At 33.1% G+C, this 16,372-nt stretch overlaps 1 protein-coding gene across 7 annotated transcripts in view; it reads left to right on the top strand.

Moving 5' to 3' along the window:
• The window catches only part of LOC111049571 (leukocyte surface antigen CD53), a 35,000-nt gene extending 27,609 nt beyond the window's left edge, over nucleotides 1-7,391 (top strand). For all 7 annotated transcript variants that reach the window (XM_039439374.1, XM_039439379.1, XM_039439377.1 and 4 more), the window contains 3 exons: nucleotides 522-704; nucleotides 3,197-3,406; nucleotides 6,478-7,391. In XM_039439374.1, the coding sequence (XP_039295308.1) occupies nucleotides 522-704; nucleotides 3,197-3,406; nucleotides 6,478-6,531 (447 nt within the window). In that variant the 3' untranslated portion in view covers nucleotides 6,532-7,391. The remainder of the gene's footprint in view (nucleotides 1-521; nucleotides 705-3,196; nucleotides 3,407-6,477) is intronic.
• The last annotated feature ends 8,981 nt before the right edge of the window (nucleotides 7,392-16,372 follow it).

Raw genomic sequence — 16,372 nt, 5'->3', positions numbered from 1 at the left:
ATATTTTCATTATTTTATTTCAAACAATTCCAGTCTACTTCATTATTTCTAAGAACATTATGGATTTTTCATTTTTAATGAAATTACAACATAGATAGTTTCAACATATTTTAGGTGAACATTTCAACACAAATTTTTTATTGGAATTTAAACATATCTTCAATAAGAATTCCACAAATTTTTAGCAAGAATCTCAACACATTTCTAGCAAACATTGTAACACATTTTTATCAATTACTTCAACATATTAAAGAGAAACATTGAAACACTTTTCAACAAAACATTCAACACATTTTTAGCAAACATTATAACAAAATCTTTACGGAAATGTGAATATTTATTGGCAGTTCATGTTGCTGCTAGTACTGGAAATAGTGAGCTGCATTCTGACGGCAGTCTGACTTCAACACACTTTTAACAGGAATTCAATCTAGTTTTAGCAAACATTGAACACTCTCTTTAACAAACAATTGAATATTTATTAAAAAATGCTCAACGAGAATGTGAATATTTGTTGGCAGTTCATGTTTCTGCTAGTGGTGATGCTAGTGCTGGAAATAGTGGGCTGCATTCTGATGGCGGTCTGCCCGCAAATGCTGGGAGCCCACATTGTTGACGAGGAGATCCTGGACAACTGGCAGAGAAACTACGGAGTGCCCGGCAGGGAGCAGTTTACTGCTGCTGTGGACCTTGTACAAACTAAGGTACAATTATTCACTTTTTCATCCATCTTCTTGTAAAATGATTGAAAATTCCAAAGAGTCGCCATTGACATTGAAGAACTGTCCCATAATGAGATAAAAACACACCGATTTTGTAAATTCTATATTTATCATACATTTTATACATTTGAAGTAAATTAAAATAAATCTACATTTTAACATCGCCATTGCTGAGAAGTGTTTCCACTATTTCAAAAGTGTTTTTGATTACAAGTTTTAAATAAATACCTATACAATTGACAAAGTCTTTGTATTTTTATTACAGTTTTAAATTTTTAGTTTAATGCCTTTTTATATTTCCGACGAGATAAAACTACAAAATCAAGCGAGCTTGACAGTTTATGACACGGAAGAGATTCGAAAATAAGCAATAGCCTAGGCTACCTCATGTGTTACATTACAACTAGAACAAATCATTAATTATTCTTCCTTTATAATTGACTAGCTTACCCGGCGAACTTCGTACGGTACCGCCAAAAAGTCAATGTATCTCATGTCACACTTGACTTTATTTGGTGAATCATGAAATTTATTTGACAATCAATATTTTCATTTACATCTCAATACGGGACTTCCTATGTGCTTAGTCATGCAGCATTTATTATTCCGACATTGTAACATATTCTCGATCAATTGGTAGTAATATCTTTCAGTAAAGTGTTGAATTAAAAAAATAGATACCGGTAGGTTAAATCAATGTTTAAAAGATGAATTTAATGTTTTCATAGTTGTTGATGTCAATAGATGGTCCAGGAAATATGCGAAGTACGATGAATTACACAGAATTCCATATTCTTTCCATCTTCAATTTTAGGATGAATATAAGCTAAGCTAAATTAAAAAAAATCAATTTTAGTCTGTCATTCTTCAGTAATTAATGATTGCAATATGAACAACTCTCTTTCATGAGATGAATAATTATTTTCCAGTTTCTCAATGATAGCGGAGTGATAATTATTTGTATAGGTCTTCTAAGGAACGATTATCTACAGCTGGTACCAATCAACTACGGTACACCAACTTCAACTCCAAACCACCGTTTTAATACCAGTACACAATTGATCACAGGGTGACGTGTTTATTATACAGATGGTAACTTTAGATGCTAAATTATAAGTAGCCACTCGGCCTAAAATTTCAAAAACGTAGGTCTGTAAAACGGATTAATAAATAATTATTATTAGACACCCTATTAAAATTTCTGGTCAGAATCCATCCCCAATATTCACACAACATATTCCCAAAGTTTCATGCCATTCTGTCAAGTAGTTTTCGAGTCTATAGAGAACAAACCAACAAACAGGCATTCTTTTTCATATAAATATAGAGATTAGTTTTTTTATATCTGCTAAAAGGGAATCATATCATATCAATAATATTGGAGATTGAAATTCATATCAAATTCATGTATTATTCTATTCTATAGTCAGAAGGAATTCAAAATAACTTTTCTGTGTCGTTATTTTAATGTTCCCTGAGGCCCTGATGAGGAGACCTCATACATTTTCTGTAAAATGCACACATCATTGCCCATTATTATTTTTTGTTTCTTTGCATCCATTCATTCCTCATTAATTACAAAAGGAATCAATGAAATATACAATATGCAATGCAATAATGAAATTATTCTACGAAATAAAACATTAGGAAGTAATTTCCCAAAAGAGCAAGCTCGACTTTGAATCTACATCTGTTGGTTTTTCCGTTCTTGTTTTATAGTTTATTGTACAAAAATTCTGAAATTTTCTCCACTTTTAAAATTTTTATTTTGTAATTGAAGTTGCTTTTCATGACGAAACACTATATAATAGCTTTGTTGTAGTTCAGACAATGTGTTACTTGTAAATATTTGAAAAACACTTACTTTTGTTGGAGTATTGAGGAATGCATTTCACTCCTGAAGAGGAGCTTCATCAGCCTCAGAGGCTCAAGAGTGAAATACATTCCTCAATACTCCAAGAAAAGTAAGTGTTTTTTTCAAATATTTACAAGTAACACAGTGTCAGAGCTTCAACAAAGTCTTATTTTGTATTATTGTTCTGAATTTATTCAATTTTCTCTACTTTCATGTGATTCAATTCTTGAAACTCTACAATTAGAGTATTGCTCTGAAATTAGACAATCTTCTTCATAGAAAAAAAAAAAAAAATAATAAAAATCTCAGTACCCCTTTTTGAATTATTTAATCACAACATGTTTCAACATTGATGCCATCTTCTTCATTCCCATATCTTTAAATTCTATCTCATAGTCTATTGTTCTAAAATTCTAACATTCTCATGTGTTTCTGTTCTTATTTCATATTTGAATTTAAAACACTCTTGAAGGGGAAACAATCATCACTTCCCGACAGGAAACAATAACTTTTTAAACAATCACAATGACGACGTTTCAACATGTTTTTGGTTATCTTTCTATTCTTATTTCATGTTTTATTGCTTGAAGCTTTAACAATTTTTTAAATTTGTTTGCAGTTTGAATGCTGCGGGGTGCAGGGGGCAGGCGACTACAGCACCACCTGGTGGCGGTTGCGTGAACTGGCCGCTCCTGACCTCCTGGTGCCTCTGTCCTGTTGTATACAATCCGATGCCAGGGAGAAATCCTTCCTCGACCCGGCACCTCTCAACAAAACTATGTGCCAAGACGCTCAGGCCGAGAACAACGAGCTGGCTAGGTTCAGTCAGGTAATTATTGTGAATCTTCTCCATAATTTCAACACACTGATTCTATTTTCAGTAGTGGAATTTACAATATGAGTCGTGTTTTTCCAATTAAGAAATGTTTACCACAGTCGTCAATAACCAGCAATAAAAATTTTTCAACTTAGGCAAATTACAAAAAATAGGAGGAGAATACAAAATTTATAACCCTGTTGTAGTTCAGGCACTGTGTTACTTGTAAATATTTGAAAAAAAAACACTTACTTTTGTTGGAGTATTGAGGAATGCATTCCACTCCTGAAGAGGAGCTTCATCAGCCTCAGAGGCTCAAGACGTCAAGAGTGAAATGCATTCCTCAATACTCCAACAAAAGTAAGTGTTTCTTCAAATATTTACAAGTAACACATTGTCTGAACTACAACAAACTTATTATTTATAGTGTTTCGTCATGGAAAGCAACATAGATTTGAATATTTATATGTGCACCTATAAATTATATTTAATGTAAGTAGCAAGGGATGATAAGATGAAGTGATGATGTTCATTAGTTCAAAGATGAATTTGGAAAATCAAGTGGCAAATCAAGTGTTTAATTTCATAGCCTGATAATACTTTGGACAACATCAACATTTTTGGAGATAAATAGTACAGGCTCAGCCTAGTTTTTCCTCCATGGTCATAATTTATCATATTATGATTTTATTACTTTGTACAATAAATAAATGAGAAATAAGAAGGATTCACTTTCAACTTTCAGCATTGTTTAAACTAGTAGTTCTGTGAACAGTAGACCTGGCGCTCAGTAAGTTACATTGACCTGTTGTTATGTTTTCCCAAAAATTAATAAATAATTTATCAATTTAAAATGTCTAGAAAAAATCCTAAATAAACATAGAGCTTTCTGTCCTATCGTACCGTGACGTGTCGTCCCGGAATGTGAGTGTGAGCGCTGTTATCAGGTCTGGCTGCAACTGTCTACAACGTTGATGGAAAGATACATTTTCAAGATGTTCGATGTTTTTGAACGGGTAGTATTATAGTCCACTAGACAGCTGATTTATGATGAATAATTCTAAAGTCTGATTTTTACGGTAATATTGGCGTATGAAGGAGGCTCTTTTTTCCTTTTGTCTTTAAAATGCAAAATATTTCAAAATACCGTATGTATACTTCGACGCGAAATTCAAAAAGGAACATACCTGTCAAATTTCATGAAAATTTATTGCTGCGTTTCGCTGTAAATGCGGAACATAAAAACATAAAGAGAAATGCAAAACCGTCGACTTGAATCTTAGACCTCACTTCGCTCGGTCAATAAGAAGCATTGGTATCATTCATTAGGAGTGCTGCTGCTGACAGAATGTTTTGAGCTCCACATGAGCTCCAGGCTTGTGCTTGTGCGTGGGTAATGAGATGGACGATGATGGGAGATTAGATTAGATTAGAGTTCTTTATTCATAAATAAAAATAGAAATCTGAGTACCTTTTTTAAAATTATTTAGTCACTAGATAATTTGACTAAATAATTTTAAAAAGGTTACTTAGATTTGTATTTTTATTTCTATTCAAGAGTACCCCCAAGAAAAAAGATAATTTTTTATTCATTTATATGTTACAATTTATATCATACTGGCTCATACACTAATTCACATTAAATGGTAGTATTGCTAATTATTCAAAGAATTTTACAAAGTAAGTTATGGAAATCAATTGAACAGAATGAAGATCGAATGCAATTTGAATAACGATTATATTAAAATGCTTCATAGTTTCATAAATCGGTGTTTCAACAATTAGTTGTCGACTCTCTAAAAAATATATTATAAAATATTGAATGAAAAAGACTAAGAAATTGTCAAAAAACCACTGATTTATTGATAATTAGAAAGACCGGTTTCGGTTATTACACCATTGTCAATCTCTGATAAACTCCTCCTCAGTTTATCAGAGATTGACAATGGTGTAATAACCGAAACCGTCTTTCTAATTATCAATAAATCAGTGGTTTTTTGACAATTTCTTAGTCTTTTTCATTCAATATGAATAATTACCACAATATCAACTTCTCAACTACACAAAAAATATTATAAAATAATATCCTTCCCAATAGCACATGGATGGGTGTTGATGAAATCCACTATATAATAATTATTATTAGTGTATTATTTATTTACTAGAGTAGGTACTGTTCACTAAAATATAAGTAATGAGCAATTTTGAATCATTAATAACATCTATCACTTTTTGACAATTACTCCTTTAAGATGACTTCCTCCTGAACGAATGCACTCTTGAAATCTGTGTTGACGATTCCTCATTGATCGCTGCAACATCTGCGTTTCCTGGTCCCATGATCTGTCCACCTGCGATTTTCTGTTTGTGGAGCTATCTCAAATCAAACGTATTCACAACTTGACCAATAACTGTGGTTGAATCATAACAGACAATTCAAAATGAAATTAACAATATCCCAGTTGAATGTTGCAGCAATCGTTCAGGAGTGTCAACACAGATTTCAAAAGTGTATTCGTGCAGGAGGAAGCCATCTTGAAGAAGTAATTGTCAAAAAGTGATAGATGTTATTAATAATTCTCAAATGGCAAGTCTTGAACTTCACATTAATTTGAATAAAATCATTTTTCCCCTTTCCACCAATGTTTTATGGCGTTTTTGAAAGTTCCCATTATTCTGTGTCATTCTGTATTCAAGAATATACGTTGAATGCAATCATTCTTTCCCTAATCCATATTACTACTTTGTCCCCCTAGATCAAAATGAAGACAGCAATTTTATCATTTATCTCCTCAAGTGTATCATGCATTTTCCTCATTTTTAATTGTATAAGTAAAATACATTACATTTTTGTATATGTATAATTACAAAATGAAATTCCAAATAATATGCTTTATACCAGAAATTCTCTGAAGAGACAAAATTCACTTCTATATTAGAAATGCTGACAATACAGAGTGTGAATTTCACCTTACTTCTTAATAATTCATTAACTAGTGTAATATTTACTGAATCACTTGGAAATAAAGAGTCATGATCGATGTCTGGTTGTTTTGATTGATTAGATGTTTTCACGTTTGCAGGGTTGCCTGACTCATCTGCAAGAATGGCTGAGCCACGAGCTAAACTGGGCATAGTAAGCACCCTATTGGTTGTCTCACTTCAACTGCTTCTGTTGCTATTCGCCATCCTTATGTGTGTCAAATCTGTGCAACACACCAATAATAAGCCATCTACTCATCTGTCCTCAATCATGATGGCCAAACAGAACACTATCAAACGCAATTTCAGCTACAATAACTAGTGGTCAAAAGAGAACAAACAAACGTGATGGTAGAGATGAAGGTAAGGAAGAAGATAAAGAAGAGATAGTAGAAAAGGAAGGAAGGAATGAAGGAAGGAAGGAATGAAGGAAGGAAGGAAGAAAGGAAGGAAGGAAGGGAGGAAGAAGAAGAAGAAGAAGAAGAAGAAGAAGAAGAAGAAGAAGAAGAAGAAGAAGAAGAAGAAGTGGGAGAAGAAGAAGAAGAAGAAGTGGTCAAAGGGGAAGAAACAGAAGTGATGGTAGAGATGAAGGCAAGGAAGAAGATGAAGAAGAAGAAGAAGAAGAAGAAGAAGAGATGGTAGAAATAGAGGGAAGAAAGAATGAGAAGAGATATAGTATAATTTACCTTCATTGTCATTGAGAGTTCTGGTTATTCAAAAGTAAAATCAACAGCCAAAACGGTTGTATTCAATTCTAGAACACAAAACTGAATTAAAACTATGATAAAGAGTGTTTTTTTATATTGTGGAAGAGCTATATCATGAAAATTGTCATTGAAAGTTTTTTTGGTTCTGCATTTTGAAAAGTATTATATAGGAACCATTATCTTGCTAATTAAACACAACCTGAATAAATTCAAAGTCAATAATTGGGAATTAGAATCAATAATGGAGTGAATATCAGAATTATGATTTTCATTTTGAAAGTGGGGAAGACGAAGTACAGATATTATCAAACTTTCAACTAAAGGTATGTATGATCATAGCAAAGGTATTAGTCAGAGTACAGTACCTATTAACTAAGAGAAAGAAGTAGGAGCCCATATAGCTGAGCTTATCAAAATTAAGAATGTACTCTTCATTATGAAAATTCATTTTATTCACAAAGTTTATTCTACATCAATGATGAATAACAACAAGAGACTACCCACTTAATCTAGCTTATTGACCTCCTTCTTGAACTAAACTATTTTCTAAAATTAGTAGAAGTGATGGTGATGTTGTGAAATCTCTCCATAATAAGAAAACATCAGTTCAGCTGATGATGCGTTGGTTAAGTATGTGAAACCATGGTTCTGTGTTAAAGTTTTTAATAAATTTTTAGTGAAATTCGACAATATCTTTGTTTTCTGATTATAAACTATTTTCAATTATTCTGTGATGTCCATGTGACATGGTTTATGATCAGATAAATTCTATCAGTTATATCAGCTATCAGTATATTTAACATATACATAGCTACCAGTTTGTTTAACTAATGGTAGTGGGTAATTGAAAACTCTCTCTATGAATATATTTATATATTCTCTCTAATATTTCTATGCACATTTACAATACTATAGTATTATTAAACGCTTGTAGCTTTTCATCAAAATTTCTAAAGCAAACTATTATATTTTTGCATCCCGATACATAAATTCATGTAAAGTGGGGGCCACATTTTCTTAGATCAGCAAATAATCAACCAATTGTATTCATACTCTGTGAATAATAATTGTAATAATAATAAAATATGAGTGTTTCGGATGGACACGTTAAGCCGTAGGTCCCGGCTGCCTAAAAAGCAGTCGTTAGGTCATGTCAGAGGCCCTGTAATTGATCAGTTGCGACCTGAAAACTCTGACACCAGACCTGAGCCAGCCAGGTCACTCGATATTATTATTATTATTATAATTGTAGCTTATATGCTTTTTGTAATCATGTCTATATTTCGAATAAACTCCTCTGGTCGTGTTGTACCCTCGACCAAAGAAATCATTAGTCGAGGGTACAACACGACCAGAGGAGTTTATTCGAAATATAGACATGATTACAAAAAGCATATAAGCTACAATTATAATAATAATAATAATAATATCGAGTGACCTGGCTGGCTCAGGTCTGGTGTCAGAGTTTTCAGGTCGCAACTGATCAATTACAGGCCTCTGACATGACCTAACGACTGCTTTTTAGGCAGCCGGGACCTACGGCTTAACGTGTCCATCCGAAACACTCATATTTTATTATTATTACAATTATTATTCACAGAGTATGAATACAATTGGTTGATTATTTTTGCTGATCTAAGAAAATGTGGCCCCCACTTTACATGAATTTATGTATCGGGATGCAAAAATATAATAGTTTGCTTTAGAAATTTTGATGAGAAGCTACAAGCATTTAATAATACTATAGTATTGTAAATGTGCATAGAAATATTAGAGAGAATATATAAATATATTCATAGAGAGAGTTTTCAATTACCCACTACCATTAGTTAAACAAACTGGTAGCTATGTATATGTTAAATATACTGATAGCTGATATAACTGATAGAATTTATCTGATCATAAACCATGTCACATGGACATCACAGAATAATTGAAAATAGTTTATAATCAGAAAACAAAGATATTGTCGAATTTCACTAAAAATTTATTAAAAACTTTAACACAGAACCATGGTTTCACATACTTAACCAACGCATCATCAGCTGAACTGATGTTTTCTTATTATGGAGAGATTTCACAACATCACCATCACTTCTACTAATTTTAGAAAATAGTTTAGTTCAAGAAGGAGGTCAATAAGCTAGATTAAGTGGGTAGTCTCTTGTTGTTATTATTGATGTAGAATAAACTTTGTGAATAAAATGAATTTTCATAATAAAGAGTACATTCTTAATTTTGATAAGCTCAGCTATATGGGCTCCTACTTCTTTCTCTTAGTTAATAGGTACTGTACTCTGACTAATACCTTTGCTATGATCATACATACCTTTAGTTGAAAGTATGAGAACTATGATCAACTTACTGTACTAAGATTTATAAAAAATTTGCAACTTCTTGAGATGATTTCGTTCTACTCCCAAAAGATAATCAACTAAATGCAAAAACGTATAGCAGTGCAATGTAAAATACTTCAAGACCAGTTAGTTATAGAATAAATTGAGTGAAAATGTATTGATTTATGAATATAATAGAAACTAGAATAGAAGATAGCTTTAGAAAAAGATAGATCTTAAAAATAGGTAGGCCTAATATTAACTCTCCACTATGTACATAATGTAACTTTTTAATATTTGAAATATAAGATAATATTCAAATTATTCCCAGAAAGTACATTTCACAATATATTCCCTGAAAATTACTTCCTCTAATATGGAACAAAGTGCGTAGAGGAGGAGTCAATACAACAATAGACACAATACAAGAAAGAAAAGGTTGACTTTCTACTGCTGTAGTTTACAAGCATAAGCTATTCAAACATATCTACATACAACAATACTAACACATAAAAAAATTGAAAGAAATATAATCTCAAATTCTTAGTCAATAATGATAGAAATAGATTCAATAAAAAAAACTGATTGCTTCCTTTCTTTTGTCATAGTTCTGGAAACATTACCGATGTACTCAATGCACTCATTTACACATTTTGAATAGTTTTTAACATTTGCTTCGAGAATTTTGAGATAAAAGTGAATCAATCCTTTTTTGGTGATTCATTTCAAGTTCTGAAATTATTGTTATAGAAATTACAACTTTTTAAAGATTAACAGTTCTATTTCAAACCTTTTCCAACAAATCCTCCAAATCAATTCATTTTTTATCTCCAACATTTTAAATTTCTATTCTCTCTTATAAAACTCTTCGAGCTCTACCGTACCTTATTCATTTTGTCGACTATTTTTTCCGCACCGATTTCTACACATTTATTTTTTGTGTACTTGTGAATTTGATATTGTAGTAATTATCCATATCATCCGTTTTTGAACTATTATTAACAACACTACAGTCCAATATCTTTGAATATTAGTTATTAAAACTAGTGGAGCGCTTTCGGATTTTTAGAATCCATTTTCAACAATACAGTTCTCAGTTCAACACTGAGTATTATTCATATCAAATAAAAAGACTGGAAAATTTTTGAAACCATAGATTTTATTAAAAGTAGAAAATTACACATTCATTATTTTCCACAGTTACAATAAATAACAACTATCAGAACTATTTTCATGGATTCTGATATAACTATCACAACTAACCCACTGCAATAAATTTATCTGGAATTGGTTATTCATTAAAGCAAAATTAACAATTATTATTAAAAGAAAATCCAAATCAAATGCTGTAAATCACCCGGAGACTTCTGCTACTGAAAACGTTGACAACAGGGAAAACAGCTAGATGAAAATTATAATGATGAATTTATCATTATAATGATGAATTTCCATCTGGCTGTTTACCGTGTTGTGAATATTTGCATTAGCAGAAGTCTTCGGGGTGATTTACAGCATTTAATTTGGATTTTCGTTCAATAATAATTGTTAATTCATTAGCATTTGAATAATTGCAATATCTCAGTAATTAATTTCTATCTGCAAAGTTAAAAATAATAATTGTTGATTCATTAGCATTTGAATAATTGCAATATCTCAGTAATTAATTTCTATCTGCAAATTAATTACTGAGATATTGCAATTATTCAAATGCTAATGAATTAACAATTATTATTAAACGTTATTAAAATATATTATAATTATTATAACTAATGTATCAGAACTACAACAAAGTAAGGTACTCTGTATCACAACTACTTTTTCTTTCTCTATCAGCCTACTTGAACACGCAATCAGTTTATCTCAAATTGGTGCTGTTCATCTAGGCAAAATTTCAAACAAAAGCAAGTCTTTAAATTGAATAGTCTACGTGATTTTAGAGCAACTACAACATCTGAACTTGTTCTCAATTATTGGACAACGACTATTAGAGGAAACTAATACTTAAAGATTGTTTTATTGTATGAGACTACTTAGGATTTCAGGCTTAGAGAGTGGCGATTAGGCTGACGATAGCAAATTACACGCCTCTGAAGACTTCACAGAACGATTAGGTTTGGACACACCCGAAATTCGCTGCTGATAATTGAGGGCGGGAAGCTGTGTGCTATTTACCACGTGGGAGGTCCAAATCAGCACCACTGAGATTCCCTTCAAACTGTCAGCACTAGTAGTTCTGTGAACAGTAGACCTCGCGCAGTGTTCTCATCCACAAGTACCTGATTGAAACTGTAGACCTTATGGAAATACAGCAATAGACTGGCTTCTCCACACATCTGTGTAATCACTTGTCAGCTGATTTATGATGAATAATTCTATAGTCTGATTTCTACTCTAATATTGGCGTATGAAGGAGGCTCCTTTTTCCTTTTATATTATCCTTGAAATGCAAAATTTCCAAAAACCTTGTATATAAGTCGTGGGATCGCTAAGTATACAATAAATACAAACACTTCTAGAAACTGTTACTATTGGTCAAATGAGAAGCATTGAGGCTATATATACAGTATAAAGAATGCTGACAAGCATTAAAGCTATAAAGAAAGTTTGTAGTGAATCTATATACAATATAATAATACCTATAGGACCGTTGCAAAGGGATGAGAGAGTCTTTAGTACCATGACAGGTCTGCTAGACCACACACGAAGCTTGTAGAGAGAAAGAGAGAGAGTGAGTGAGTGCCAGAGAGAGAGAGAGAAGAGAGAGAGAGAGAGAGAATAGAATAGAATAGAATGGCTGCCGTTATTTTTACCTAGGAGGGCGGAGTTAGGGCGCAGCCGGCCCTCTCTTACACTCAACACTCCAATACAACGCTAAATAATTGCTAGATTGAACAAATCAAATTAAGAAAAAAAAATATATACAATATATACAAACTAGGTAAATGAACACTATTGAAATACAAAAAATAATCAATTGAGAAAAAAAAATAATAACAAACCTAAATTATAATTAAGATATGAATAGAAATTAAATAATAAAAACTGAAAAATAATACGATGTTACAAGAGAAGAAGTAGAAGTAGAAAAAGAAGAAGAAAAAGAAGAAGAAGAGGAAGAAAGAGAAATAATAAATCTTTATTAATTGTTTTGAGAAAAAGAAAGAAAACTGGCCAATGACCATGAGAGAGAGAGAGAGAGAGAGAGAGAGAGAGAGAGAGAGAGAGAGAGAGAGAGAGAGAGAGAGAGAGAGAGAGAGAGAGAGAGAGAGAGAGAGAGAGAGAGAGAGAGAGAGAGAGAGAGAGACAGACAGACAGAGATAGAGAGAAAGTGAGAGTGAGAGAGAGTGAGGAAGGATGATAGAGAGTGAGAGAGAGTGAGTCAGAGAAAAAGAGATAGAGTAAGTGAGTGGAGACAGAAAATCGTCGGGTTCAGAGGCTGAACCTGAGAATGATTTATCTTAATAGATCGGTGCATTTGTATTGGGACAACTTTACACACCTTCAATGAGGCTCCTCATGGCCCAGTGAGTGTGTTTCACTTCATACTGTCAGAATTTCTTTTACGAATGAATCCCATTCAAACTGGTGCCGACAGTCTAACATCAATTTCACTTTACACACATGAGGTTTCATTAATTTCTTTCATCGCTGTTCAAGTGTTGTTATTATTATTTCTAGTGGGTGAACCCACTATAAAATTAAGTGATTTTTTCTTCTTCTTCTTCTTCTTCTTCTTCTTCTTCTTCTTCTTCTTCTTCTTCTTCTTCTTCTTCTTCTTCTTCTTCTTCTTCTTCTTCTTCTTCTTCTTCTACTTCTTCTTCTTCTTCTTCACCATCTCCTCCTCCTCCTCCTCCTCCTCCTCCTCCTCCTCCTCCTCCTCCTCCTCCTCATCCTCCTTTTAATAGTGGTTTACGTTATTAATATACAGTTTTTCTTCATCTTCTTCTTATTCTCCTTTTTATTTTTTTCCTCCTCATTCTACTCCTCCTCCTTCTTCTCCTTCTTCATCTTCTTCTCTATTTTGACGTGTAGGAAATTCTCTGAATGATGTGTAAATTGTATTTGGAAATTCACAATTCTTTACAGCACTGTAACTACTCTAAAATTAAAGATTTTTCAATTTTCCTGGTTTGCGTTATTGATAAATAGTTCTTCTACTTCCTTCTTCTTCTTCTCCTCCTTCTCCTCCTTCTCCTCCTTCTCCTCCTTCTCCTCCTTCTCCTCCTTCTCCTCCTTCTCCTCCTTCTCCTCCTTCTCCTCCTTCTCCTCCTTCTCCTCCTTCTCCTCCTTCTCCTCCTTCTCCTCCTTCTCCTCCTTCTCCCCCTTCTCCTCCTTCTCCTCCTTCTCCCCCTTCTCCTCCTTCTCCCCCTTCTCCTCCTTCTTCTCCTCCTTCTCCTCCTTCTCCTCCTTCTCCTCCTTCTCCTTCTTCTCCTCCTTCTCCTCCTTCTCCTCCTTCTCCCTCCTTCTCCTCCTTCTCTTCCTTCTCCTCCTTCTCCCCCTTCTCCTCCTTCTTCTCCTCTCCCTCCTCCTCCCCCTCATCCTCACTCTTCTTCTTCTCCTTCATCTTCTTCTACTCTATTTTGAGGTGTAGGACATTCTCTGAATGATGAGTAAATTGTATTTGAAAATTCACCATTTTTTACAGCACTGTAACTACTCTAAAATTCAAGATTCTCCAATCTTTTAAAAACCACCTTGCAGGAAATTTAATTATCTACAAAAATGGTCATATCAGAAATTATTCTTCGATGCATCGTTTTAGAGTTATAGACGAAAAACGGAAGAAACTACCCATTTTCTTGACCGCTCACCACTTGTGAGATCACCAAGATCAAAACTCCAAGCAGAGCTGTGAGGACAACTTTGAAAGAAAATGGTGCCCCTGATGCGATCTAGCGGCGTAAACTGTAACTAACGCTCGACAACAACCGTACATGGTGTCAGTTTTCGTCAAATTACAGCCTAATTAATTGTTTAATCGAAAAATATTATATAATAAGAATTGTAGAGCATGAAAAGCTGAGTATATTAAACTAGATTAATTCCAGATTTCATCAGGGACGAAGTCGAAATTTGCTAAGTAAAGTCTCCATAAAATGAATCTTGTTCCACTGAATGTTGTTAATTTTCGTTATTTTCAACTCAATTCCAAATAGAATAGAATTATTATTGGCCATTCATGATAGAAAATTATATACTCTACAAGTTTTATCCGGTAAGATTCTTCGATAGAATGAGCTATAGGGTGGTTATTTTAAGGAAACTTCAGATATATGTTCTGTTGAGTGATATTCTAGTGGTGTAGTTACATTTTCATCCGCTAGGATGCATGAGCTTTCATTTTTTCAGTCCAGTGATTTTGTATTTCACTTGAACAAATCTGAAGCCGTTTGAGATATTGGAAGTCTACAAACAAGAAACAGTTTTTTAGATTTTGGCTAATATCTCCTAAACGGTGCATTGTATCTAAATTTTGTTTATTTTCAGTTTTGTAGAGAACTAAATTCACTACAATATGTAATCAAGTTTTATCCTTCAAAGATAATATCGAGGGTATTAATAGGATCCAGAAATGAAGATATTTCTGAAAATTGTGGAAATTAGTGAGAAAACCTCTTTTAGGAAACCCCCTTGATATTTTATAACATTTTTATGTGCATTTAGGATATCACTTAATATAATACAGAACAGTTAGTGAAAGATGATTTGTTTCATTCACATTCCTGAATTTTATTGCATTTTTAAATGTCTAAGCTCACTTCTTGATTTTCTTATTTTCCTTCTCTTCTCCTTCCTTTATTCCTCTCCTCTTCTTTCTCCTCTATTACCTTCTCATTCATGTCTTTCATCTTAATCTTTTCTTCCTTTTTTCATTCTTCCAGTTTTTTATTCTTGTTTTCTCTACTTCTCCTAGTCCTCCTTATTCTCCTTTTCATCTCTGATCTTTGATGCATAACAATCATAGCACTCATCATCTCTGATGCATAACAATATTATCTATAGTTATCCCAAATTGCTTTTTTCATATCATATACAATAATGATTTTCTTAGTCTATATTATGTAAATTCATCTATAATTTTGCTGTATTGTAAGCTATTGTATATAAGTTTATAAGCCAGTATATATATTGTAATCTACATGAATAAAGTACTCAATCAATCAATGAATCTTTTCTTCTCCTCCTCCTCCTCTTCCTCCTCCTCCTCCTTCTACTCCTCCTCTCCCTCCTCCCCCACCACCACCACACCACCTTCGTCCACTCTTCTTCCATCTCAATCTTTCCTTACTTTTTCTCATTTTTCTTGTTCTTTCTATTGATTTTTTTCTCTACTTATCCAAGTATCCTATTTCCACACCTTCTTATCTTCACTCTTTTCTTCTTTCTCTTTTTCTTTTTCTTTTTCTCATTTTTCTTGTTCTTTCTATTGATTGTTTCCTCTACTTATCCAAGTATCCTATTTCAACACCTTCTCATCTTCACTCTTTCCTTCTTTCTCTTCTTTTTTCTCTTCTTCTTCCTCTACTTTTATTTTTCTTCCCCTTCTTCTTCTTCTTCATCTCAACTCCGTCCTCTTCTTTTTCTTTATTTCTCCTTCCCATTTCTTTTTCTTCGCCACTCTCAATCTTCCTCTTCTTCTTCTCCTTCATTCTATGTCCGTCTTCTTATTATTTTTATTTTTCTCTCCTTCCCATTTCATCTTCCTCCTCCAAGTACTATCAGAGAATGAGGACAATCCCCATTGATCAGCTGACAGTTCTGGATTATACACACAATTCCTCCACTCCTTCCAACAGATTTGAAAGCATGATTGATTATTCAGCCTCAAAAATAAACATTCAAATCCTCCTCGACCTCTAAACCCTCAGTTGTTAATACACCTTCAATTAAGTTCAATTGCTGTTATTATGCTAATTCATTGTGTAATCAGTGTTACTTTGTCGAGCTGACAT

This window comes from Nilaparvata lugens, chromosome 12, assembly GCF_014356525.2.
Source record: "Nilaparvata lugens isolate BPH chromosome 12, ASM1435652v1, whole genome shotgun sequence".
Taxonomy (NCBI): domain Eukaryota; kingdom Metazoa; phylum Arthropoda; class Insecta; order Hemiptera; family Delphacidae; genus Nilaparvata; species Nilaparvata lugens.
This window is presented reverse-complemented; position numbering and strand designations above follow the sequence as displayed.